General features: G+C 46.7%; 1 protein-coding gene across 1 annotated transcript in view; it reads right to left on the bottom strand.

Moving 5' to 3' along the window:
* Nucleotides 1–20,630, bottom strand: part of LOC130131811 (zinc finger protein GLI2-like) — an 88,916-nt gene extending 68,286 nt beyond the window's left edge. Inside the window, exon 1 of the mRNA XM_056301586.1 lies at nucleotides 20,531–20,630. Coding sequence (XP_056157561.1) covers nucleotides 20,531–20,630 — 100 coding nt within the window. The remainder of the gene's footprint in view (nucleotides 1–20,530) is intronic.
* Between the last annotated feature and the right edge of the window lie 6,814 nt (nucleotides 20,631–27,444).

Raw genomic sequence — 27,444 nt, 5'->3', positions numbered from 1 at the left:
GGCTCATTGTGAGAAGCTGTGGAAAAAGGGGATCAGCTCAAATATGAATTTAACACAATGTCCCCATTTAGCAAGGCATGTCTGTCACGCTGCCAACTATAGCTAGCACTTTCACGACAATGAAGTGTTGAATTCCAGCAATCAACCAAATATTCACTCCGCACGTACGTCTCGGATCCGCGTTGTTGTTGTTTGCTTTTAATTCCTGTGTTTTTCATCTAGGCCGTTGCCTCAATTAAAATTTTTCTGAACTTAATAATGCAAAGTTTGAATTGTGGTCCAACTCCAACAAAGGAGCCTTTATTGAAGCCCAAATCAGTTTCATAGGCTCTCTGAGTGTGGAGCGTGAAGCTAGCTAATGGGAACCATTTACTTTCAGCGTGTTTAATAGGGAAAATATTTCTCAATCAAGAGTCGAGTGTTGTTTTAAGGAAAGGACCGAGTCATGTGTAGTTGCTTAATACCGATTCAACAGTGGCTGTGGGCCGCTGGTGATGTAAGAACAGGTCTGGTTTTAAGAGGAAAGTTACAGCGCCTTGAAACTCAACACTTCAGGGTTTCTTTCCCAGGGACAGTTAAAACCCACAAGTGCAAAATGTGTTCGGCCTCAACAGAGCCTTTAGTTTCATAGTCACTCTATTTTTCCCCCCTTCAAATAAGTGAGAAGTTCTGTTTGTTTCTATTTGTTTCCAATGCAACTCATGTTGTTTGCAGAAATTTCTTAAATCAAGTGCCGTTTCCTTTATCAGAGGAGAGAGCCGACTCCTGCAAAATTCCTGAAGCGAGAGAAACTGCACGGGGAACAACTGGAATTATCTGGTTCCCGTTGGCATTTTGTTTTAAACAAAGCAACATTTCAAGATTGAATATGAGACCGAGTTAAATCTTCATGTCAACGGTTTTTTTTAAGTGCGTTGCCTTGAAACAGAATACCTTTGCACCCGCTCTGAAAACCCACGGATATGACAAACTGGTGGTTCGTAATGACTTATAATTAGCAGGCAGACACGATGCTGTGTGTTTATTCTCGCGCGTTAGCTTTGATTTCCTCTGTAGCCAAGCTAATTAACTGTTATTGCTAATCTCCAGCTGCTTTCCCCAATACTTACGAGGCAATTAGCCTGCCTCTTCTCGTTTCACCGTGGCTTTGTTAAGTGTGTTGTGACTCTCAGAAGGCTGCCGGGAAAGGAGGGCTCAGTTTTATACTGTACGCGAGCTTCATACCTGAAACGGGCACATAGCAACCGCTAAAACTTTGTCAACCACAAACTGTGGAACCGCAGAATGTACTAAAAAACACTTTTATTTGACAAACGATGGCAACAAATTGAAATAATTGGATTTCAGGTGGCAGCTCTGCAAAGGCAGAGGCAGCCTCTGGGCTTTTCCATTGGTCCGACCTTATTTTGCAGATAATGTGCGTCGCTAACAAGTTGCCAACTGGCACTGAATCAAAGCCAAATAACAGGGCATTATGATGGACAACTACAGCAGGAGGGGGGTTAAATGGACACAGGGGTCTCTTATTGTTGGATTTCACACACACACACACACACACACACACACACACACACACACTCACTCACTCACACCTCCCTAACTACACCACCCAAATCCCACCGTACCCCACAATGTGAAACACGTCCATTTTAACAGTCTTTCATCTATCGCCTTAAACACAGAATTTAACCACAGTTTTCTCGAGTGGCCCTCTCAATTTCAAGACACCACTTCCTGAGTGTGGAAAGTTCTTGAAACAAGTCAGATCACAGTTTCAAACAAATCAGATGATGTCATTCTGCTGTCAGAATGAGATGTTTGCGTCTGGATGTAGACAGTCTGCAGATCTTCAAGGATGAGGCAGATGGTTTCAACACGCAGCGTCCCAGACTGTCTAAAAGAGTCTACTCTGTTCACGATTTCACCCAAAATAAGCAAATCTCGACCACACTTAACTCTATGTAAACTGAAAAGAAAGAGGTTAATGTTTTACTTTTGACTTTTGACTTAGATGACCCGACGTCATGCTGCTATAGTAGTTAGGCCTGAGTGATTTGGGTCATGGGCGGCACGGTGGCGCAGTGGTTAGCATGGTTGCCTCACAGCAAGAAGGTGCTAGGTTTGAGCCCCGGGGTAGTCCAATCTTGGGGGTCGTCCCGGGTCATCCTCTGTGCGGAGTTTGCATGTTCTCCCCGTGTCTGTGTGGGTTTCCTCCGGGGGCTCTGGTTTTGTCCCACAGTCCAAAGACATGTAGGTCAGGTGAATCAGCCGCACTAAATTGTCCCTACGTGTAAATGTGTGTGTGTTTGTGTATGTCGGCCCTGTGATGGACTGGCGGCCTGTCCAGGGTGTTTCTCTGCCTGCTGCTCAATGACTGCTGGGATAGGGTCCACCATTCCCATGACCCTGAGAGCAGGATGAGCGGTCTGGATAATGGATGGACGGATGGATTTGGGTCATTGTGGGGTCTCTGGGTTTGGTTCGGGTGTTGAGACCGGCTGAGGGCCAGACTGCTGGAGGTCTCCAGGAAGAGGTTAATATTGATGTATGACTGGAGTAAGCTGGAGAGAGGGTGATGTATGCTGCACAGAATGTCCACGTCCTTCGTTGTGAAGTCATGTGTTGAGTCTTAACATGTTATTTCTCCTACAACAGGTGAAAACACCGGTGTCAGATATTTTCATTTGTTCGCGGTATTACCTGCGTAGGTTAAAGTGTTGCCTTGAATAGAATGGTACTTTCTCGACACCCCGTCCATCGTTTCACAGAAATCCTCAGAACAGGTGTCACGGCAAAGTTGTTAAAACAGACGTGTTTTTACAGTGTAGACGCTGAAGATCAGGTAATCTTAACAACGTCTCGTACGCTTCCACCAGCCGCCACCTGTCCTGTGGAAACGCCCTCAGACAGGACACACGATCCCTTCCTGCCTCATTACTCCCACTCGTGCAGCGTGTAAACGTTAGCTTAAAGGACGCCCGCGCTCAAGTCAACCTGCAGCCCAGTAACCAGACCTCCAAACACTCACATAGATGATGGGGACTCACTCCACCAAACTTGGTCCACGTACAGAGACCAGATCGCTCTGTTAGCGTAACGTGTCGAACGACCTCACATCGCTAGCCAGTAGGAAAAGTCATTTGCAAGTCATTCTTAGTGGTTTACGTTTCAGCGGCTTCTTTGGTTGATGGTTAGATTTAATTTCTACCCTGGTAATTATTTTAAATATAATGAACAAAGGTGCCAAAGTTCATTCCCAGACCCCATTACGCCGTTATGATAATGATTTATTTACCAGGATGTGGAATTAAGACCAATGTAAACACCTTTCCCTACAACGTATTCCATATATCACCTTATTTATCCAGTGTGATGTCATAAATCTCCACCTCTCTCTTCCAGCCAAACAATTTCCACCATGTTTTGCAGGCTGTGTAGTTTATCTCCGAGGCGCTCGTGTCTGCACCGAACTCTGGTTTATCCTGCGTTGTCGTTTACCGCTCATAAATCCTTCTGTCACATCTGGTTCTCCTCTGACCTTCGGCGGTCGTGCGGCGTTTGCTGCTCGTGTAATTGGAGATGTACGAATTAACGCCTTGCTCTCATGTGGCGCTCTGGTCAGGCATAAGAGTAGTAGAAAGAAAATAAAGGAAGGATGGAAATGGGGTTTGTTTTTTTAATTCTGCGTCTGTCGTTTGGTTTGAGTCGCTGCTGTGTGGTGCGAAGATGAAGAAGACTCTGCGAGAAATCCTGTAACTTGACTCTGCTGGTGCCGCTCCAGTGGCTTTACCTGGTTGAAATAGTTGAACCTGCAGACAGATGTCAGTGTGTTTTATCAGGAGGTTCTGCCTCCATCCTATCAGCCCGTTCAGTTATTTTATTTCTCCAAGTTTATTTTTTACTTGACTTCTTGAATTTTTCTTCTCTTGTTCCGTTTTTGCTCTTTAACATCTTGTTATGGCTGATGTGAAACACGTCAAGTATGAATGAGATGTGCCGTACGAGTAAACCTGCCTCGGAGGCTGAACTCTCCACGTGTTGAATCTGATGTCATGGAAGTGGTATAACCCCCCCACCACATCACCATCACCCCCCACCACTATCACCACCCCCCCACCACCACCAGCATCACTAGCCCCCCAACATCACCCCCCCACCACCAGCAACACCACCCCCTCACCACCACCAGCCCCCCACCACCAGCAACACCACCTCCACCATCATCCCCTCACCACCACCGTCATCCCCCCCACCACCACCACCAACACCTCCACCATCACCCCCACCTCCACAATCATCCCCCCACCACCCCACCTCCACCATCACTCCCCGCCACCACCAACACCTCCACCATCACCCCTACCACCCCCCCCCCCACACACACACACATACCAGCCCCCACTGGGCAAATGAGGCCTGATTTGAGGAGGTGGGCGTAATAGAATGCTCACAATAGCCCGTTGCAGCAGACTTCCCCGGTCGGGGTCATTTGTAAAGCTCGGTAACTCGTCTGTGTGTGTGTGTGTGTGTGTGTGTGTGTGTGTGTGTGTGTGTGTGTGTGTGTGTGTGTGTGTGTGTGATGTTGTGGCTGGACGCTCACATGGGATCAGTACCACATGACTAGATCGGCCTCCCTGTTGCCCCGCAGCCAACCGCGGCTCAGGAAACAGCCCTGGATGAGCCGGACGGGCCCGACGGGGGAATAGTGGGGTACTTTTTCTCTCACATGTGGATTAAACACCAGATCCTGATTTAAACCGGAGAAGTTTTCCAAATCTCTTAATGGCAAACGGTGTCAAAGTTTAATCTGACTCCAGCTCCGCTGCAGAGCAAGTCGCTGCAGAGCCACATTTGTTCCACGGCTTAGTTTTAACTGCAACCAGGGTGCAGGCGCCGCCGTTTACAGGCTGTGTGGTAACCAAAAGGAAAACTCAGCTCTTTGAATAAACGAGCGCGAGCTCCTCAAGGTGTTTTACCTCAGTATCGTCGCTCAGTGCTCCTGTCAGGGTCTCCCCGGTAAAACGTTCTCGTCCCGCTCACAGATGGTAGTGCGGGTTTCTAGGAAGGGGCACATTTGGTGAAAATCCACGGCTCCGTATGTGTGGATACCTGTTCACCATGACACCTCACACCCGCGGGCTGCAGGAGACACGTGAGGTCTGACAACTCACGTCTGTCTTTTTTGACGTTTATCCAAATCATAAACGGAGCATAAGTTTTGTTATTGTGAGAACTGAACTTTAAACACCAGCTGCACATTTTCACCAAACACCCACATGTACTGGATCTGTCTGTCTGTCTGTCTGTCTGTCTGTCTGTCTGTCTATGTCTGCCTGTCTGTCTATCTGCCTGTCTGTCTTTCTGTCTGTCTGTCTTTATCTCTCTCTCTCTCTCTCTCTGTCTCGCTCTCTTGCTGTCTCTGTCTCGCTCACACACACATCTACACCAGGCTGGATGAAGACATCACACACATCAGTGTGTGTGTGTGTGTGTGTGTGTGTGTGTGTGTGTGTGTGTGTGTGTGTGTGTGTGTGTGTGTGTGTGTGTGTGTGTGTGTGTGTTCATTCCAGCAGCGATGATGAAACTGTCCGTCAGAGCGATGTGGGCGATGGACAGCCGAGTCTTGGCCGGCTGTCCTGTACTGTCTGAACTGTGTTTACATTAGTCTGTACATTACTCCTCTCCTTCCCCCTGTTCTCCTCCATCCCCTCACACTCCCTCTCCTTCCTCTCCTTCCCCCGGTCTGTTTATTAGGCGTGGGGAGGATGTGCGCTTCTGTTTCTGTGCCGTCAGACACAGACTGTGTTTACATGCGGTGGGTAATCTGCTGAAGGTGGTGGTGGGATGACAGTGTCTGCGTGTGTTTAATTAAAACCATCTAGTCCATAGTAATCCCACTTTGAAAGAGCTGTCGATTAACTGAACTATGGGACAGAATACACACTTCAGTAAGTTAAAGCTCCTCCATTTTAATGAACACAAATGTTGTTTGTGTCTCGCACCAGAAATACGTGTCAGTGTACCGCCGTTTGCCATGCTTTTATTCTGTGGTTTCCGGGTCAGAAGATGGTAACTTTTTTGGTGCACGCACGACCAATTCTCTGAGAGAAGTCAGATTAAGGTGAATAGAAAACACAGTAAATCAAATGACTGATGAAAAAAACCTACATGTGTTAGTAGCATCACGCCTTTGTCTGTTCACATGTTTAATATCATGATTGTGCCTGTTTACATGTTTAATATCATGTTTGTGTGTGTTTACATGTTTAATATGATGATTGTGTCTGTTTACATGTTTAATATCATGTTTGTGTCTGTTTACATGTTTAATATCATGTTTGTGTGTTTACATGTTTAATATGATGATCGTGTATGTTTACATGTTTAATATCATGCTTGTGTCTGTTTACATGTTTAATATCATGATTGTGCCTTTTACATGTTTAATATCATGCTTGTGCCTGTATACATGTTTAATATCATGATTGTGTCTGTTTACATGTTTAATATCATGTTTGTGTCTGTTTACATGTTTAATATCATGTTTGTGTGTGTATACATGTTTAATATCATGCTTGTGCGTGTATACATGTTTAATATCATGCTTGTTTCTGTTTACATGTTTAATACCATGTTTGTGTCTGTTTACATGTTTCATATCATGTTTGTGTCTGCTTACATGTTTATACCATGCTTGTCTCTGTTTACATGTTTAATATCATGCTTGTGTCTGTTTACATGTTTAATATCATGTTTGTCTGTTTACATGTTTAATATCATGCTTGCTCATGTATACATGTTTAATATCATGCTTGTGCATGTATACATGTTTAATATCATGCTTGTGCCTGTATACATGTTTAATATCATGCGTGTGTGTGTGTTTACATGTTTAATATGCTTGTGCCTTTCACATATTTAATATCATGTTTGTGTGTGTTTACATGTTTAATATCATGTTTGTGTCTGTTTACATGTTTAATATCATGCTTGTCTCTTTTTACATGTTTAATATCATGTTTGTGTGTTTTTACATGTTTAATATCATGTTTGTGTCTGTTTACATGTTTAATATCATGCTTGTCTCTGTTTACATGTTTAATATCATGTTTGTCTGTTTACATATTTAATATCATGCTTGTCTCTGTTTACATGTCTAATACCATGTTTGTGTCTGTTTACATGTTTAATATCATGCTTGTCTCTGTTTACATGTTTAATATCATGCTTGTGCATGTATACATTTTAATATGCTTATGTCTGTTTACATGTTTAATATCATGGTTGTCTGTTTACATGTTTAATATCGTGCTTGTGCGTATTTACATGTTTCATATCATGTTTGTGTCTGTTTACATTTTTAATATCGTGCTTGTGTCTGTTTACATGTTTAATATCATGTTTGTGTCTGTTTACCTGTTTAATATCATGTTTGTGTCTGTTTACATGTTTAATATCATGTTTGTGTCTGTTTACATGTTTAATATCATGCTCGTGCATGTTTACATGTTTAATATCATGTTTGTGTCTGTTTACATGTTTAATATCATGTTTGTGTCTATTTACCTGTTTAATATCACGCTTGTCTGTACATGTTTAATATCATGTTTGTCTGTTTACATGTTTCATATCATGCTTGTCTCTGTTTACATGTTTAATATCATGCTCGTGCATGTTTACATGTTTAATATCATGTTTGTGTCTGTTTACATGTTTAATATCATGTTTGTGTCTATTTACCTGTTTAATATCACGCTTGTGTCTGTTTACCTGTTTAATATCATGTTTGTCTGTTTACATGTTTCATATCATGCTTGTCTCTGTTTACATGTTTGATATCATGCTTGTGTCTGTTTACGTGTTTAATTTGAGTTAATTAGCTGGATTCAGTGTTTCCATGACAGTTGCAGTAATCTGATTGAGATCACGTCATTAGTTTACATGTGAATTAACACTTTGGGCAGGACGGGTAAAAGCAAAAGTTTTGCACCACAAGCACAAATCCTCAGTTGGATTATTTAACCAAAACTCAATACAACTTGATGTCATGAGTTGTCACTGACACTTGCACACTGTTGTGTTGGGGTCACAGTATTATGGAGCAGCTTTCAGTGTTGCCCTACAAATGTTCATATGTTGTTGACATGTGTGTGTCTGCTGTATGTGTGTGTGTATGTTTCTGCTGTGTGTGTGTGCGCACGTGTGTATTTGCTGTGTGTGCACGTGTGAGTGTGTATGTGTGTGTGCACCTGTATATGTTTCTACTGTGTGTGCACGTGTGAGTGTGTGTGTTTCTGCTGTGTGTGCATGTGTGTGTGGGTGCATGTGTGTGTGTATCCAAAGGAATTGAATCAAGTGCAACTGGACTTGGTATATATCCAGTTGCACTTGATTCAATTCCTTTGGATAACCATGACCTGGATGAATGAGAACATTCACAGACGTGTGTGTGTGTGTGTGTGTTTCTGTTGTATGTGTGTGTTTGTGTGTCTGGTGTGTGTGTGTGTATGGTGTGTGTGAGTGTGTGTATCTGGTGTGTGTGTGTGTGTGTGTGTGTGTGTGTGTGTCTGGTGCATGTATGTGTGTGTGTGTGTATGAGTCGTGTGTGCGTGCGTGTGTCAAGTGTGTGTGTGTGCGTGCGTGTCTAGTGTGTGTCTAGTGTGTGTGTGTGTTTGTGTGTGTGTGTCTAGTGTGCGTGTGTGGGGCGGGGTCTGTGTGTCTGGTGTGTGTGTGTGTGTGTGTGCATGTGTGCGTGTGTGTGTGCGTGTGTGTGTCTAGTGTGTGCGTGTGTGTGTCTGGTGTGTGTGTGTGTCTAGTGTGTGCGTGTGTGTGCCTAGTGTGTGCGTGTGTGTGTCTGGTGTGTGTGTGTGTCTAGTGTGTGTGTGTGTGTGTGTGTGTCTAGTGTGTGCGTGTGTGTGTCTGGTGTGTGTGTGTGTCTAGTGTGTGTGTGTGTGTGTGTGTGTCTAGTGTGTGTGTGTGGGGCGGGGTCTGTGTGTGTGTATGGTGTGTGTGAGTGTGTGTATCTGGTGTGTGTGTGTGTGTGTGTCTGGTGCATGTATGTGTGTGTGTGTGTATGAGTCTAGTGTGTGCGTGCGTGTGTCAAATGTGTATGTGTGTGTGTGTGTGTGTGTGTGCCTAGTGTGTGTGTGTGTGTGTGCCTAGTGTGTGTGTGTGTGTGTGTGTGTGTGTGTGTGTGTGTGTGTAAGCTGTTCTCTAAGGGGCTGAATCTGCCAGATCAACCTGGGGATTTGCCCCTACACATCACAGAGGCGGCCCTTGTGAAGGGGTGGGCAAGTACTTTGCAGTCTGTTTAGCCCGGGAACGGAGAGAAAACAGGAGAAAAGGAAGCAGAAGAAAAAGTAAGGAAGAAGAAAAGGAGTTAGAGGAGGTGGGGGAGTTTGGGCTTAATCCCCTAAAACATCCATATATCGCTCCCCGCCGCTCGGTCCTCCCAGCTGTAAATCTTCAGGAATGCGGCCTGTTGTTTTTGGAATCACAGCAAGTGAACCTTAATGGATGTGAGAGATTGATGTCTCCAGACCAGGCCCGGGGCCTCCTGGGCTTTCCAGCCACGGGATCACTTCAGTCACCCGGTGGTGACTCCACCGAGACGCGCACGGGCCGCACGTTGATCCGTGTGTGGCAGCAAAGAAGGAAAGATGGAAACCCCAGTTTGCTTTACAAGAGGGTTTCCAGGAGAAAACAAGAAACGAGTCTATCTCGGCACGTCTGCCCCGGGTTCTGACGGGCTGTCCAAAGTCTTGCGTACATGGACGTGACTTCCTGGTTTTCCGACACACGATGTCAAATGTGTGAATGTTTAGTTGATCTGGGAAACGAAGGCCATTAATTCAGGAGATAAGAGATGAATGAGAGACTGGGGGGTGACAGAGAGCGACAGAGAGGAAAACAGAAAAGAAATGAGAGAGAGAGAGAGATGGAGAGAGAGAGAGATGGAGAGAGAGATGGAGAGGGGGAAAAAAAACAACAATCCTGCACATTTTTTAGAGTTGATTTTTATCCTGCAATCAAGCGGCCGCCTATAAACGGAGTGTTCTGTTTTCACTTACTGCTAATCTTGAGGGCCCTGCAGACCAGCCTTTCCCCCTGAGTGAAATCTCAGATAAAAGAGAACGGGGGCATCTTGGAAAGTCATCAAGCTAAATGTTTACCAAGAGCCACAGAAATGCATGTGTGTGCAGAGATCCCATTAGCCCAGATGAGAATCAGTGGGTTCCCATGTTTAAACCGCCGTCCGGAGACGACTTCAAAACTTGACTGAAAACTACACCGAGGGGCCACAAACGACCCAGAAGAACAAAAATCAGTGCAAACCACGAAAAAATGTCCATCGGAAGACTTTTAACCTGGGTTCGAACACACTTAATGAGTTGAATGTGTGTGTTGCACCAGAGGCTCCCTCGCTCCGAATGAGAAAGTGTGTTGACGAAACGCAAAGTCACGTGTGTGCGTCGACACGTCGTGCGGTTCGTTTTGGCGGCGCGGTGTGACGGCTATGGGAGAGTGACACAGTTGCCGTTCACATCCGCTCGCTGTAGGTCTGGTTTTCATGTTGCATTTTGTCTGCCATCGAACACCGAACACTGGGAGGGGACATGATGACGTACTAAAGTCCTGGAGGGATGTTGTGATGCGTAGAGTTGTTGTGATCTTACTTCTCCTCGTCTCTCAAGTCTGTTCAGTACCGACTGTAGTCAGCTGAACCAATACAGTCCTCCCTGTGTTCTGTATTGACGAGAAATCCATGGCCTGCCCGCGGACTCGTTCCCACGGCGCCTACACGTACCAGAATGCATTGCGCTCGGGCTTCCGTAGCGTTGTCCATGAAACCCTGTGTGCCAGTGTTGTGGCACGTCGTTCCCACCAGCGAGGGAATGGGATGTGGTTTTCGAACAGTGACTTTAGAGTAGAGTAGAGTCGAGTAGAGTCGAGTCGAGTAGTTTAGAGACACAGGATAAACTAGACTAAGGGTGTCCAGGTGGCATAGCGGTCTATTCTGTTGCCTACCAACATGGGGATCGCCGGTTCAAATCCCCGTGTTACCTCCGGCTTGGTCGGGCGTCCCTACAGACACGGCTGGTCGTGTCTGCGGGTGGGAAGCCGGATGTGGGTGTGTCCTGGTCACTGCAATAGCGCCCCCTCTGGTCAGTCAGGCGTGCCTGTTCGGGGGGGGGGGAACTGGGGGAATGGCGCGATCCTTCCACGTGCTACGTCCCCCTGGTGAAACTCCTCGCCGTCAGGTGAAAAGAAGTGGCTGGTGACTCCACATGTATGGGAGGAGGCAGGTGGTAGTCTGCAGCCCTCCCCGGATCAGCAGAGGGGGTGGTGGAGCAGCGACCGGGGCGGCTCGGAAGACTGGGATAATTGGCCGGATATAATTTGGGAGAAAAAAAATTAAAAAAAAGATAAACTAGACGAGTCTTTCTGCCGGCTAACGATACGTATCATCAGTTGGCGGACAGAACGAAGGGTTCGGTTGCCGCCCCAGAGGTGCAGGACCAGTCAGAGACGCCTGTAGCCGTTTCTCATGTGTCGTCCCTGACAGAGCTGGTTGTCTCCTGTGATGGGCCTTTACGTACAAGCTAAAGAAACCCCGGGGAGGTGAAGCAGTTCATCTGGACACAAGGTTTATTGGGAGGACCGTTTCATCACTCATCTGAGTGATGAAACGGTCCTCCCAATAAACCTTGTGTCCAGATGAACTGCTTCACCTTCCCCGGGATTACGACTTGTCAGTAAACGCCTGTCCGTTTGCTTCACCGCGAGGAGAAAACGAAAACCTCCCCCGTTGTCTTCGCGCCAGCTGACGTAAAAGATTTTGCCAAAATCCAAAAGGTTTGCCGGTGCCGCTTTAACGCCGCAGCGTTGCGTTGGGGTTGCATTGCAAATGCGTTGTGCTGCGATTCAAGTGTGGTGTGTGTTGCGTTTACTCTACCGACACGCCGTCGATGCCCGCGTGGACCAAACCCGTCGTCAGAGGGCAGGGAAATGCAGCAGCTCTGCACATGGCAACGTTTTCACGAGCACGAAGAGTCAACAGTTTGTATGTACCCCAAAGTTTTAAAACGTTGACATAAATGTTTCATCCCCTTTAAAATTATACTGTTGAAGGGAAACTCGTTAAATATCGCTCAGAGCCATCTGTTTGGTAAATCTCCGTAAATATTTAAAGAGTTTTACAACTGCGGATTGCCAGAGACTGCGATAAGATGTTAGTGCGTCTTCAGACGCAGGTGAACCTGGCGTACTTCTGCTTTTCCCCCTTTTCCCCCCAGTTGTACCCGGCCAATTACCCCACTCTTCCGAGCCGTCCCGGTCTCTGCTCCACCCCCTCTGCTGATCCAGGAGGGCTGCAGACTACCACATGCCTCCTCTGATACATGTGGAGTCCCCAGCCACTTCTTTTCACCTGACAGTGAGGAGTTTCACCAGGGGGACGTAGCACGTGGGAGGATCACGCTATTCCTCCCAGTTCCCCCTCCCCCCTGAACAGGCGCCCCGATCGACCAGAGGAGGCGCTAGTTCAGCGGCCAGGACACATACCCACATCCGGCTTCCCACCCACAGACACAGCAGATTGTGTCTGTAGGGACGCCCGACCAAGCCGGAGGTAACACGGGGATTTGAACTGGCGATCCCCGTGTCGGTAGGAAACAGAGTAGACCGCCACGCCACCTGGACGCCCCCATACTTCTCTGTTTGTACAGACGACTTAAACACTTTCACATTGGGTTCGCACCATTACAGTGAAATCGAGAGAAGTGATTGAAAAAATACATCAAAGGAGTAAAAAAGAAATTCCTGTTTCCGAAGGAAGAGCAAGTGTCCTTATCTTGTAGAAGAAGAAGAAGAAGAAGAAGAAGAAGAAGAAGAAGAAGAAGAAGAAGAAGAAGAAGAAGAAGAAGAAGAAGAGAAAGACACTTCATTGTAGGTTACAATGAGATGTGTTGTCTGCATTTAACCCGTGCTATTGTATAGCACAGTGGGCAGCTGCAGTGCCCGGGGACCAACTCCAGTTCTTCTTTCCAATGCCTTGCTCAGGGGTCCAGGCACACGTATTAACCCTAACATGCGTGTCTTTTTGATGGTGGGAGGAAACCCACGCAGACACGGGGAGAACATGCAAACTCCACACAGAAAGGACCTGAGACGGCCTGGGGTTCGAACCCAGGACCTTCTTGCTGTGAGGCAGCAGTGCTGACCACTGGGCCGCCGTGCATTACAACATGGGTAGAAAACAGGAAGTTCCTCTACAGGTGAATCTGGGTTGGTGCATGTGGAAGTAATTCACCGCACCTGGTGGATTTTGTGCGTGCTGTTGAAAGAAAAACGTCTTCATGACTCAGCGCTACGTGACGTAACTTAGTTTTGGGGGCTGTAGACTCACATGAGGGCTTCTGGAGACCGCTGTGCCGACATGGAAAAGCAGACTGACTCGCCGAGGGAAAGACGCACAGCAGAAAAACATCCATACGGACGCACAAGTCCGTTCATTTTGGGTCGAGTCTTAACATCGTGTTGCCCTCGAAAAAATCTGACACGAGGGCGCAACAATTTCCCTCCTTTCCAAGTCACTTCCCCTTGTTTCAGGACCTGTTTCTGTGCAGGTAGTAAAATAAAATAGATGATCATAAATAACAAACTGAAGTTAAAACAACTAAGCAAAGCACAGTGTGTCATCATAATCATATGTGAAATTTAAAACATATCTAAATATATTTATATGTATTGTATATATATATATATATATATATATGTGTGTGTATATATATATATATATATTGGTCAAGTAAAAACAAAACAACTTTTCAGTTTGAGCGTACAGAAAAATAGTGGTAGCTTGTGTCCAAATGGTGCTCGGGGTGTAAGTAAGCTTGTGCGAATGTCAGGGGGCTATTTCTCTGCCCCGGCTTTTCCCAAGGCCTCCCTGGGCCGTGCCTCATTTAGACAGCAGAGAAAGAGGAAAAGAGAATAGAAGCGCCGGCCCGCCTCTCCTCCTCTTCTCAGGAAGATTAGTGGCCGTCCTTTTAGAGGAGGAGGTGGACGCTGAGCCCTTTTTCGGACGCATTTTTCTCTGCCAGCGGGCCTGACCCCCTGAGTGCTCCCCGTGCAGCTCACCGGCGGATCCAGCCACCGTCCATTACTCAGTGTCCCGCCAGCCCCCACTTTAGCGGCCCGATAAAGAAACCTGTCCTTATCGCTAACCCACCTCTCTTAAAACACTATTTACACAGCCGGGCCCCCAGATCCATTCTTCTGTCCACGGGGCCCATTGTCCAGATCTTAGGATTCATCATAATTAAGATAATCCCATTGTTTCTAATGGCCCCCGTGGTTAACAAGGCTTCAGCTCAGTTTTGGCACCGTGGCTCCCATGAGTCCGCGCAGTACCTGAGTAACAGACATAGGTCATTATATATGTAACTGGATGTATGTGTTTTTGTGTGGGTTACAGCACCAAAAGTGTGTGTCCATGTGACCATCAGGTGTTGGTATTGTGGGAGAGTTGCCAAGCCTTGCACGTGTGTTAAGCTGCAGAGCGTCCCGTCGTCATAGTCTCATCGTCTATGTATCAGGCCGCTTTCTATATAAAACCAGTACGAGTCAGAATTTTGAAAATAATTTCGAAGCTCTTTACCGCCAACCACTTTCTGTAATGATTTCAGAAGAACGCGAGCCACACTCAGAAAACAGTCATTCTGTCTTTGACATCATCCACAGCTCCCTTTTCGCAGCGACGCATTTCTGCGGCTTGATGACGGTGATATACGAGTGGCTCCTTTCTCCCTGTAGCGCCAAAGAATACTAAGCCTGTTTAGGTATGGTTCCCCCTTGACCCCCACCCCACATGCCCCCTTTACACCCCCACCCCCTCCTCCAGCCTGCCCCGGGGCAGCCTAGGAGGTACTAAGTACTTAGGATCATCCCTACGGACCAACCCGACTCAGCGAGGAGAGCTGGGAGGTTAGTAGGAGGGAGGGAGGGAGGAAAGAACGGAGAGAGAGGGAGAGAGAGAGTTGGGGGGGGGGTGTTGCTTAGTGCAGCACATCAATCTCCCTCTGGAATGACAAACTCACTCTCAGTAAGATGTATGTCATGAGCCACAAAAGCCAGTTAATCAAATCATTAGCGGCACCCGGTCGGCTCTGGCCTAGTTTGCCAGCAGAGAGCGAGGGAGAGGGAGAGCGAGGGAGAGCGAGGGAGAGAGGGAGAGAGAGGCGGATCAAACCTTCGGAACGAGAGAGCCGAGCCTTTCTTCCTCCCGACTCTTTATTTTCACAGCCGGCTAACTGTGATAAAGAAAGATGCATTAATGTGGTATTTAATTCCCCGAGGACAGACTGGAGGAATTGACGCATGCATCAATAAGGCTAAGAGGATTCATACATATTGTAATTCCTCTTGATTTTAGTTTATTTTCCACCAATACCCCCCCACCCCCCCACCCCTTCCCCTAAATACCTTTGGTTATGTTATGAATGGATTTGAATTCATAAAGGTCCCCGCGATGGCGTAAATCCGTACGAGTCTGGCCCGGCCCGTATAATCAGACAGATGCGCGCTGTCAGAGAAAATACAGGCTCTCATTTGAATCTATTAACTGGGCAGCCGGGTCCGGGGGGCACGGCGAAGGGGAGGCAAGGCGGAGATTTGCCCAAAACTGCGCCCGGCGCCGGGGCCCTTTGCCTCAGTAAACAGCCCGGTGCCGGGGTCCAGGAGTTCACCCCGCTGCAGCAGACTTTTTTTTTATTTCGATGCCAGTTTCCTTCCTTGGTCGTGGCTGGAATAAAACCCCGGCCGTCGGGGCTGGGGGGGGTGGGGTGGGGGGGGGGCGTGTGGCGACGGATGGGAGGGGACTGTCATCAGAAAGGAGACCAGACGAGGGAGGTGAGCGGAGCACCTGGGTCCATTCTAATTGACTGGGAGCGCCGGCGTATCCACTTTTTAAACAAAGTGAGTCACACTTGAGCTTCATTATATGCGCTCCCCATTTCCATAGGCCTCTGGGAACGGGACCCGGGGCCGCTCACATAAAATAAATGACCGCTCCATGATAAATGGTTCTATTAGCAATCCAGATTGTTAAACTGTGATATAACAGGTCGGAGAGGGGCGCGGGGGCCCATTCATTTTCCTCCCTCCTGCGCACACACACCGCTGTAAATAGCTTGTTTTGTATGTGTAAATAACATATTAAAACTCGGCATTAGCCGTGTCCTTTGATAGAGAGAAAATTGTTCTGAATAAATAACTTGGGATTGGAATATAAACCAGGGGCGGGCTGTTATACAACCGGCGTCTGGGCTCAGAGGTGGGCATGACTTAGGTGACAGGGATCTGGCAGCCCCATAGTAAAGCATACGCTGACAGTAAAACAGGGTCCACAACAGGGGCCGTATATTACAGTTGTCTAGCTTCCCTCTTCGTCGACTCGCTCGGGGAAATGGACTTTGTGGGGTTCAAGGACCTTGTCTGTCCCTCCTCCCTCTCTCGTACTGCATATTCACTTATCAGCGGCGGGCAACTGGAATAATAATGCATATTACAGCCATAAGTAATTGCTCTGTCGCGGGGCGGTGGCAGACGGACGCGGTCTTCGCGGCGCGGAGGCTGAGCAGCGCCAGCCTCTTCTCTGACATCCGACCGGGGGCGAGATGGGACCGGGCGGCGGCGGACAGCGCGGGCCCGCATTCCTTCTTTAAGATTACAATAACAAACCTCCACCAGCCGGAGGTGATAGGGAAGAGTTATGGAGTGAGGGATGCTTTGCCGGGGCGGAGCAGATTAAAAAAGACTCGCCAACAGATGATAAGAATGATGGTACTACATAAACTTGTATTAAAGACGACGGCGGGCTGTTCTGGAGTTAAAGGAGCAGTAAGAGCTTCAGGCGGAACCTCCTGAACTTTTAAGATGCCGAGATTCCGGGTGTGTCCCGGGGGACAAAGGAGAAGAAACGAGTCTTTCTCTTGTGTTCGGAGGGGGACGTTTTCTCATACGGGACCAGCTTTCAGCCTCCAGTAGCACCGGTTCAATCCCAGCCAACGCTTTCTGTCCTCCGCCGCCTCCCTCGCTCCTTTCCCCCACCGTCTGCATAAAGTAACGGGATGAATAAAAAAACAAATAAAACAACTGGCGGTAGCTCGACCCCCCCCCCCCGTTTTTATGATCTAGATGAAATGATGCCTGCTTTCCTTTTTCTTCTCTGTGTCTATGTACTCGCCTTCTGCACCGTGAAATGAATGACGACTGGTGGTCAACGTAGCTGGTTAACAGCACTAGCTAATATGGTACTAGCTAGCGTAGCACTAACTTCACAACAGATCAAGACATCCCTTTATATTTGGTGTTAGTTGGCATGTGGTGTCTTGTGTGGTGGAAACTTTGTGATGGTAAACTCGCGCAGCGAACCTTTACGTGGCAAGTAGTCAAATGGGATTTTACTGCCTTGCTCAAGAACACGCTGGTATGTATAGAAGACTGGAAGGCCAGGCTGTCGCTCGTTTTCCTTTTCACATAAATTCAACAAGGGAATAAACGTGTTCATCATTTATTTATTTTTTGGAGAATTTTATGCGACTGTAGTTCGACAGAAACGAGAACACTGTGGTTTTGCCAACTGGGCATGTAGAAATGTCCTACATTGATTTTCTTTTATGAACAACTAATTGTCGATTCCTCTGCAATGGCGGGCCACCAAGTCCTTCATTAAAGTATAAAAATGTTACTAAATCACTGGTTGTATTTCCATTTCAAAGGTGGCCCATCAATCTGAATTTTTGTCAATCTCTGACTACCAGCCGTTTTTTTTTCTTTTTTTTTAGTAATTCATGGCTTTTATACTCTGGAGGTAAGAACAAGGTCCTTCAACCTCATTATACTGCGCTTTCATCACACATTCACTGACATCTTTAAAACATTCATTCTCTCTCTCGCTCTCTCCCTCACGTCATACTGTGGTGTTCTGCGTAGGACAAACATGTTGGCCTTGAAGACACTTGGGTAAGGGTGAAGTGTGGACGTACTTTGAATGTGGACCCGTGCCTCGACAAACCTAATTATGAGTACTCTTGCAAATTTACATTTTTCCAGTGTTGTTCACACTGATTCTTTCTATATTGCCCGTGATTTTCTATATGTAGTGAGAAGACCTCCCTGTGGAAATGTGGATTCAGCTTATCTTGAGATGCACACTGCAAAAAATGTCAGCTAACACCTTCTTGAATCCAGACTAGACTCTATCACAGAGTAACTCGCAATACGATACTGTCACGATACTATCACGATATGTAGTTCCCTATAACGATTGTATCACGATACAGCGATTCTGCAACATGGGGTGGCAAAGGCTCAGTAGGTAGAGTGGGTCGTCTAGTAGTCAGAAGGTCACTGGTTCGATCCTCGACTCCTGCAAAGGGCGTGTCGAAGGGTCCTTGAGCAAGACACTGAACCCCTAACTGCTCCTGATGAGCAGGTTGGCACCTTGCATTGCAGCCTCCACCTTCTGTGTACGAATGTGTGTGTGAATGGGTGGATGTGAGGCGTACACTGTAAAGTGCTCTGAGTGGTCGGTAGACTAGAAAAGCTATATATATATAGCTATACAGCTATAGCTGTATAAATGCAATCCATTTACCATTTACTCGATCCCCTGCAAGACAGTTATCTACGATACATCACGATATCGGTGTACCTGAAGAACAAATACCCCTGAAAAGGCAAAAAGCAGGAATCGTGTATTTATTCACCGCATCGTGGTGTCAGTTTCACAGAATTTCACAACTGAGTTGAAACAGTGCACAACAAAGTGCATAGTCTTACCTTATTGCCTCTAACACACACACACACACACACACACACACACACACACACACACACACACACACACACACACACACACTGACTGCAACTTATCCTGCAACTTGTCCACGTATGCCATCATTCCAGTGTAAAATATAATTCCCTGGTGTTTTTTCCCTCATTTTGTTCTTTAAACTTCTGTAGATTTCACCGTTGTTTGAGTTTGACCGTTTATATCAATAAAGTAGAAAAAAATAACGGAAAAAGTGAAACAAAAGTCAGTTTAAGACTATTTCCCTAAAAAAACAAACTTTGAACAAGTTTTACTCTCCTGAAGAAAAAGTTAAATTCTTCGAAACCAGAAAAGTGTGTTAAGATGATTTCCACATAAGTGTAAGCGGGTAATAAAGCCTGAAGACGAGGTAAAAACGACTGGCTCAGCGTGTTACTTTTTACAGTGGCAATAAAATTAGCCATTGGAAGTCGAACGCCGTTGAAGAGAGAACGCTTTGCACACAAACACGTCGGATGGCGTGCAGACCGGCTCACGACTCGGTGTTCTGTGGAATCCGCCTCCGCTCACATCCGCCGTCCCCCGGCGGGCCTTCTCCGGGTTTCACACAGCGACGACAGCCAGTTAAAGGCCATGCAAGTTTAACCGCTTTCTCTGGCGCGAGTCGTCGGCTCGTGGGCCGAAAACGTCCCCGTTTCCATCTTGGTTCTTTCTGTATCAATTAATGAGTATTTCTTTATAATGGCGGGCCACCAAGTCCTTCATTAAAGAGTAAAAATGTCACCAAATCACTGGTTGTATTTCCATTTCAAAGGTGGCCCATCAGTCTGCATCTTTGTCAGTCTCCGAAGGGCCGTGTCGTACGCCCGGCTACCCGCCATCTTCCCCTTTTCTTTGTTAGTAATTCATGGCTTTTATACTCTGGAGGTAAGAACAAGGTCCTTCAACCTCATTATACTGCGCTTTCATCACACATTCACTGACATCTTTAAAACATGTATTCTCTCTCTCTCTCTCTCTCTCTCTCTCTGCCTGTCTCTCTCTCTCTCTCTCTCTCTCTCTCTCTCTCTCTCTCTCTCTCTCTGCCTGTCTCTCCCTTGTGATCGGTGCTACTCTTCATTTAGTTCAACAACACAAACACTTATTCTCACCTGGCCCGCTGTTCTCCTGTCATGTTTCCTATTCATCAGCGTTTACGGCGCTCAAAATGCCACCACACTGCTCAGACTGCATGTGCACACACACACACACACACACACACACACAGACACACACAGAGAGGCCTGGCTGTTGTGAGCCGGCCGAGTCAGTATTAATGATGCTGTTTAAATAAAAGAGGCGGCGCTGCATTACCATTCCTATCAGATGTCTACTGTAAGTCACCTCTGACTGCTGCAGCGTTTGTGGGACGTTATCAGGCTGGACGAGAGCCCACAGCCGTGTCTCCCAAGATGGCGTTTTATCTTTGAAATGTATATTTCATCAGCCATCTCCCCCCCCCCCTTTGCCCCCTGGCTGGGTACCTGTGAGACGCTGCCTCGGTTTGACACCCACATTCAAGGCCTGAGAGAGAGAGAGAGACAGAGAGAGAGAGAGAGAGAGAGACTCCCCATCCTCTCGTTCTCTTCTCTCAGAGCTTCACGGCTCAGACAGGAAGTAGGAAGTAGAATAGGAGTAGGAAGTAAAGAGCGTCACCTCGTGTCACTGAGGGCGAGGGCTTCTTCGGGAGCTCGCCGAAGCCGTTCCCGTCCATTTTGTCTTTCTTGTCGGGGGACGCGGTCGTGGACCTTTCCATGGCCGACGTCAGACGCTGTGGAAGAGAAGGAGCGGCAAGGACGAGAGTTATGACGGGTGTACTCTGAGAAAAGGAAGTATGAGTTTGGAGCAAAGCTGTCTACAACACACTGACACACAACGAGAGGACTTGGGCGGCACAGCCTTCCTTCATGGTGAACACAGTTTTCCTCAGACAGTACTCTCCGTCACACAGTGGTAGTACACAGGCCAGTATTTTACCAGCTGTCACGTCAAACTCTGTTGGGCTGATGTCAAGACTCACAGACCTGCAAGATTTGTTTTGTTTTGTTTTTTGGATTTCCCTCCCTTTTTCTCCCCAACTGTACTCGGCCGGTTACCCCACTCTTCTGAGTCATCCAGGTCTCTGCTCCGCCCCCTCTGCCGATCCGGGGAGGGCTGCAGACTACCACATGCCTCCTCCCATACATGTGGAGTCACCAGCCGCTTCTTTTCACCTGACAGTGAGGAGTCTCACCAGGGGGATGTAGCGCATGGGAGGATCACGTTATTCCCCCCAGTCCCCACCCCCCGAAAGGCACCCTGACCAACCAGAGGGGGCGCTAGTGCAGCGACCAGGACACACACCCACATCCGGCTTCTCACCCACAGACACAGCCCTTTGTGTCTGCAGGGACGGCTGACCAAGCCGGAGGTAACATGAGGATTTGAACCGGTGATCCCTGTGTTGGTAGGCAACAGAATAGACCACTACACCATCCGGATGACCCCAGAACTGCAACTTTACTTGAAACTTGTTCAAACCCCATCTGATCATTTCAAAAATACATCAGTGTCTGTGAGAACAGATGCTTTTGAAAACACTTTTTAAAAAAATATTTCTGGGGATGCTGTCTCGGCAGTGATATTATCACTAGTAAATGTACTACCACTACTATTTCATATGAGACAAATACTGAAATAGTAGCAACAGATGACTACAATGTGGCAGATGCACTAAGACAACTATACAGTAGTACAATGTTGTGACTATGTAGCAAATGCAGTATTATTTCACATACTACTACTATGTTGTGGTTACTATGTAGCGTTCTGTGTAACATTTGAATTTGTCTTCTAACTTACGACCCTCCTGTAAATCACTTTGTGATGGAAATGTCTGACACACACACACACACACACACACACACACACACACACTCACACACACACACACATTCCTAGCCCCCCTTTGGTTTATTGTTCTGTTGTTTCTTCTTTGTTGGTGTTTATTTTACCACGGCTCCATCCATCACATGCAGTTCAGCATCCGTCAGCATCATGAACACTGTAAAGATACAGACTGTTCTCATGACAGCCATTCACACTGTCAAGCCACCCTTTGGCAAGGCACTTAACCCCCCCCCCCCATCCTATTCATTATCAGTTGCTTTTATTTGTTGGATTTTCTTATTGTGTCCTGTAGATGTGAGCATCCGGTACAGTTTGCAAAAGAAAAAAAACAACAAACTGACTCACGTTTCGTTTGCATTGAGTGCCATGGGATTTTTTTTTTCCTTTACATTTACAAGAATTTTTTGGGGGGGGATGCTCAATGTAGCGAGACAAGGATACGCAATGTTTTAAGTTAAAAAAGCACCAGAAAAGTAATGTACACAAGATTATGAAAATACCTCAGTGTTTTAATTTGCAGTGAGGAAAAAAAAACCACAGATGACAGATGACGACCAACCCGGGTTGGTCGTCATCTGTCTGAATACGAGCTGATATCATCTAAACACCTGAAATGCTACTGAGGAGAACGCTGGAGACGTCAAGCTAACATGTCCCTTTCTTTTGTCTCATAACACACAACTTGCCATGTGGGGGTCTCTTGCCCTGCCGAGATTCACAACAGTTCTCTCTGTCGCGGGGCTTGGGTTGGGGTTATGAGGGGGGGCTTGGGTTGGGGTTATGAGGGGGGGCTTGGGTTGGGCTTATGAGGGGGGGCTTGGGTTGGGCTTATGAGGGGGGGCTTGGGTTGGGCTTATGGAGGGGTCTTGGGTTGGGATTATGAGCGGGGGTCTTGGGCTGGGGTTATGAGGGGGGCCTTGGGCTGGGGTTATGAGGGGGGGCTTGGGCTGGGGTTATGAGGGGGGGTTTGGGTTGGGATTATGGAGGGGTCTTGGGTTGGGATTATGAGCGGGGGTCTTGGGCTGGGGTTATGAGGGGGGGCCTTGGTTCACGTGTCATCACAGTTTATTTGACTATTGACCTTTCTATCAGTGCTTTTCAAGAAGACTTGGTGGTTTGCTCTCGGACCAACACCGCTTCATCCTCAAAGCTGAGGCTGAACTGCTGCTGTGATGCTTCGCCATCATCGTTTGATTCCTTTAAGCTGTTTCACGATAACTTGTGTTTTTTTTTTCAAATGTCGTATTTAACACATCAATTCAGATCTAACTGATCCAGACTGAAAGACGTCATCATCTGACACAGATTCCTACTTTGCTCCCTACATGGGCTGAACAGTGTTTAACAGACCCTCCTGTGCAGTTCAGAACTTCCGACATGGGTTTCGTCCTTTACCACGGAGAAACACCTCCTCGCCATGCGTGCAAATGCGATGTGGATATTTGGATATTCTTGACTATGTGGTACATTTTCGCCGATGTTAAGATATTGGGGTTTTTTCCCCCTACTTTTAAATGTTGCGTTCATCTCTGTTGATGTTGAGACTCCCATCAAGACAAGTTCCTGGTTTATTAATGACCTATCAAACTTCGACTCAACATATTTTTCTTCATTTAGATAGCAGAAAAAAGTTTAATCTTAAAGCGGTATTCTCCTTCATGACGAAGGCATGACGAGGCCTTCGCCCGGCAGCAACCGCCGCTGCCACCATCCCGGGAAGGTCTGCAGGTCAGTTAGCAGCAACTCTCTGAAGACGCGAAGCATTGCCACTCTGACTGCGTGTGGCTGTTAGCGCTGGTGTTTTGCAATCAGGCTCAATTTCATAGAAAGAGGCCAATTTGTCACCACATCTATGCACCTGAGCCGGTAGCTGTCACAGCTCAGATGAATGAAACGAGTGGCGCGCATGCGCGGCCCAGGAAAAAAATGAACAAATCACTCACGCAGACGACTTCGTACTCCTGAGTCCTGCAGAAGATCAGTTCAAAATGAATGACGGACGACACATCACCAGTGCTCTGCGGATTATACGGTTTCTTTTTGTCTTAGTTGTGCAGGTTTAGCGGCTGCAAAGGCCGCACAATCCTTTTGTGAATTCGCCCTTCAGTACAGAGTGAGGAAAACGACAGACAGCCGCAGATAGAAACAGACGAAAGAGGAGGGGGAGTTAACGGATAGTTAGAATAGTTATAATTCAATCAAGTTCTCTTTCAAATCAAACATTCTTGCATTTATAAGTTTTTGTTCACCCGAACGTAGCTTAACCATGTCATGTGATGTGCTACTTCAGTAACTTTAACAACAAATACTGCTGGGACCACCGCCGAAAATTGCAGATGAACATTTAATATCCAGGAATTCAGACTACAGACACGACCACTGACTATCCCGTTAACAAATCTGCCACAATTTTGAATGTTGACCATACACGGTCCAGCCATGTACTGGGTTTTGACCTGGTCTTGTTAAAGATGAGGAGAGGGCAGAGGACAGTGATGCTGGGGGTCATGTGACTCTTTAACAAAGACTTTGACTAACAGTCGTGTCAGTGCATATATGATGTATCACGCAGGACTTTATTGTGATAGATGAGGTGTGATGGGGGCAGTTGTTAACCCTCAATGAAAGTCCCTGCTATTGCACACACACACACACACATCTTCTCTTGTTTGCAACTGTTATGTTTGGCACATAAGGGTTGTGTTTCGTGTTTGCAGACCCCCGTCAGTATATCCGGCCGTGTAAATCTCCTGTCATTAGCTGCGACAACATTTGCCGTTCACACATATAGCGGCTAAAGACGTCAGCGTTAGCACTACTACCTGAGGAAAGATTCAACCCATCCCAGTGACCTAGCGTAACCCCGAGCATGTTGATTGGCGGGTTAATTGTTGAATGATTGAGTTGATTGGTGAGTTAATTGAGTGATTTTCAAAGTGAGCACGCCACCGATGTCTGAAAGCACCCACAATATAAATACCAAAGTTTACTAGCAGTAAGCTAACGGCCGGTTAGCACGTGAATGGCTCAGCTTGTGGCGCAACGAGCTGTTACCTTCCGATGACCACTGACAGATCCTTTACAAACACTCACAATGATTCATTTGAGTATAATGGATCACAAAGAGATCCTCACAATAAGGTTATTTAAGAACACAACAACCCCTAAGCCCGTCTTTGCCCCCACTTCACCCACTCACCCCCAACCCCCAACCCCCCTTGCATAGTCATTGTGCTGGAATCAATGGCTGTTTGTTCTACTGAGTCATCCTTTCCTTTCATTCGAGTCCTTTCTACCACTTTCTTACTTTGTGTAGCTCTGAGAGGGGCGCAGACAGTCATGAAAGACTTTGACTGCTTGGAGACTTCTGCTTTCTGACTTCTGACTTTTCCCTCATTTGCTGTAATTCAGGTGTGTTTCTTGCCTCGCATCGAGTGTGAAGTGGGGATGCACCGATAGCCTGGGGCCAACACCAGGCTAAAATGGAGTGTCAGGTTCAGGGATTTTACCCAAGACTAAAGTCTGACACCAGAAGCCCTAAGTACCGTGTCAAAAGTAAAGGCAAAATGACTTGATTTACTGCATTTTTGGCACATGGAAGTCTGAAATTCTCTGATGGTGGAAGAAACTGGTTCGATCTCAGTTATTTTGCCCATTGACCCCAAACTAATGGTCTGCATTGTAAAGCAAAAGTAATGGATCTGATCGGTACTCAGTATCTGCCGATACTTCAAGAATCCGACTGGGAATCAGTACTGGCAGGGAAAAAGTTTGTGCATCGGGACTTTGAAGTCCTGTATGTAGCTCCTGCACCACACGTCCTGTCTGTTCAATGTTTCTATAATACACTTCCGATGCCAACACCACAAACCCACATATTTTTCTACATATCTATATCTATATATCTATATATCTATCTATCTATAGCTATATATATATATATATATGAATACATTCGTTGATTCATATCATGTCATGATCACCAGGTCCGGGAAGTAAAAGTCCTAACCGTGTATTTGTTCGACCCATGAACACAACCAGCTGATTCAAATGAATTCTAACCAGTCAGGGAATCAGCCAGTTTCGTCCGTGGGTGGAACAAATACACGGTTAGGACTTTAATTTTGTGATTCTGGACCGGATTTTTACACCTCTTCGTTACATTTCCATCTTTATATTACTTTCCAATATTTTCTATGTCTTAGTGTTGTAGTGACCATATGGCGTCACCTGACATGACTTGTTTGTGAAAATTCACTTGGCAAACAAAACAGATTCTGATTCAGTGAGAAGAAAGTTATTGACTGAATAATCAGTCATACTTATATTATGATAATTGTCTTTTGTGTAGTTTCCTATCAATTCTCATGTTTTGTACTTAATGGTCACTGGTAACCATCTTCATCACAGCAGCCAGATGAGGAAGAGGAAGGCAGGTAGTGTTGAGTTTAAAGAAGGGAAGTTGTTGTGTCTAACCAGCAGATATGACAGAACAAGCTGGTAGAAGACCTTTACCAACACGTAGTACTACATCGATAAGTACAACTCAGCTTCAACCAGGTTTTTTGCTCAGCGGTGGGGAAGACGCTGACACAACAGCACCGCTGACTCTGGCCCGCTGTGTTTACCGTCGGTGTCAGTAAACTTAAATGAGAACACAGATCTTCCGGATTGTAGCTTTAAAGCAAAAATGCAAGTCGCCCCAAAAATCCCTTCCGATAGCGCTGAAAAATGAAAGAAGGGGGACTCAGGCGTGGATACGGTGACACAGGATATGGATTATTCCTGCAGCGGGGCCGTGACTTCGAGAATTCACACAGCTTTGTGGTAAGATGGAGGGTTCCCCCCGCGTTAGCAGAACAGATGCCTCTGTCTTCCAGGTGCTCCTGGCTTACAAGGGCCCGCCGTTCGGCTCATCACCCGGTATTACCAGCGTCCGCCGTCCCCATTGAAATATTACAGCAGCACTTGTCAAGCAAACTAATGAGTGTGTCACGGCCCGAAAGGTCACGGTGTACCAGAGCGAAATCACAGAGCCGGCAGTCAATTCCTCCATACCAACCCCTCCGAAGGGCCACTTGGCGGAATTTATGGTTTGGGGGCCTACACCTATTCTCCTTTGAATAATAGCTATCCCGTAAAGGAGGCCCGGGCGGGTCGGTGGCGAGTCTAAAATAGAATGCGTCTTGGACTGGGTAGCTCGTCGTACGAGCGATGAATGTACAAACAGAGGCTAACGTGACATTTGGATTTATACCGACTTCTGCGATGAGCTCCTCTTAACTTGCAGGCGGAGCGGCGAGGCCCCGAACTCCCGTCTGATGATGGAAGGAGAGCAGAGAGGAAGCAGAGCTGTTCCCTCACAGTGATGACGCTGTGCTATTCTTCTTATTTCTGCTGCGCTTAATAACGGCCATGAAGAGGACGAACAGAGAAATGGAAGGGATTTGAATTAAGTTGTGAGCCGGATGATAATATCCTGCATGGGGACGGGTTCAGTCTCAGCAACAACCAAATATCTTTCAGCAAGACAGTGAAACCCCAAAATGCTTCATTTTGCCGCCGAATGGTCTTTATCTAAATACCGGAGGTGTAAATAACTCTTCTATTCTATTCTGTTCTATCGTTTGCAGACGCCGCCATGTTAGGTGGTGGCTGCACGGAGAGCCCAGGTGTCCAGT

The sequence above is a fragment of the Lampris incognitus genome, chromosome 21, assembly GCF_029633865.1.
Source record: "Lampris incognitus isolate fLamInc1 chromosome 21, fLamInc1.hap2, whole genome shotgun sequence".
NCBI classification, from domain to species: domain Eukaryota; kingdom Metazoa; phylum Chordata; class Actinopteri; order Lampriformes; family Lampridae; genus Lampris; species Lampris incognitus.
Note: the sequence above shows the minus strand (reverse complement) of the source record. Positions and strands in the feature narration are given on the sequence as shown.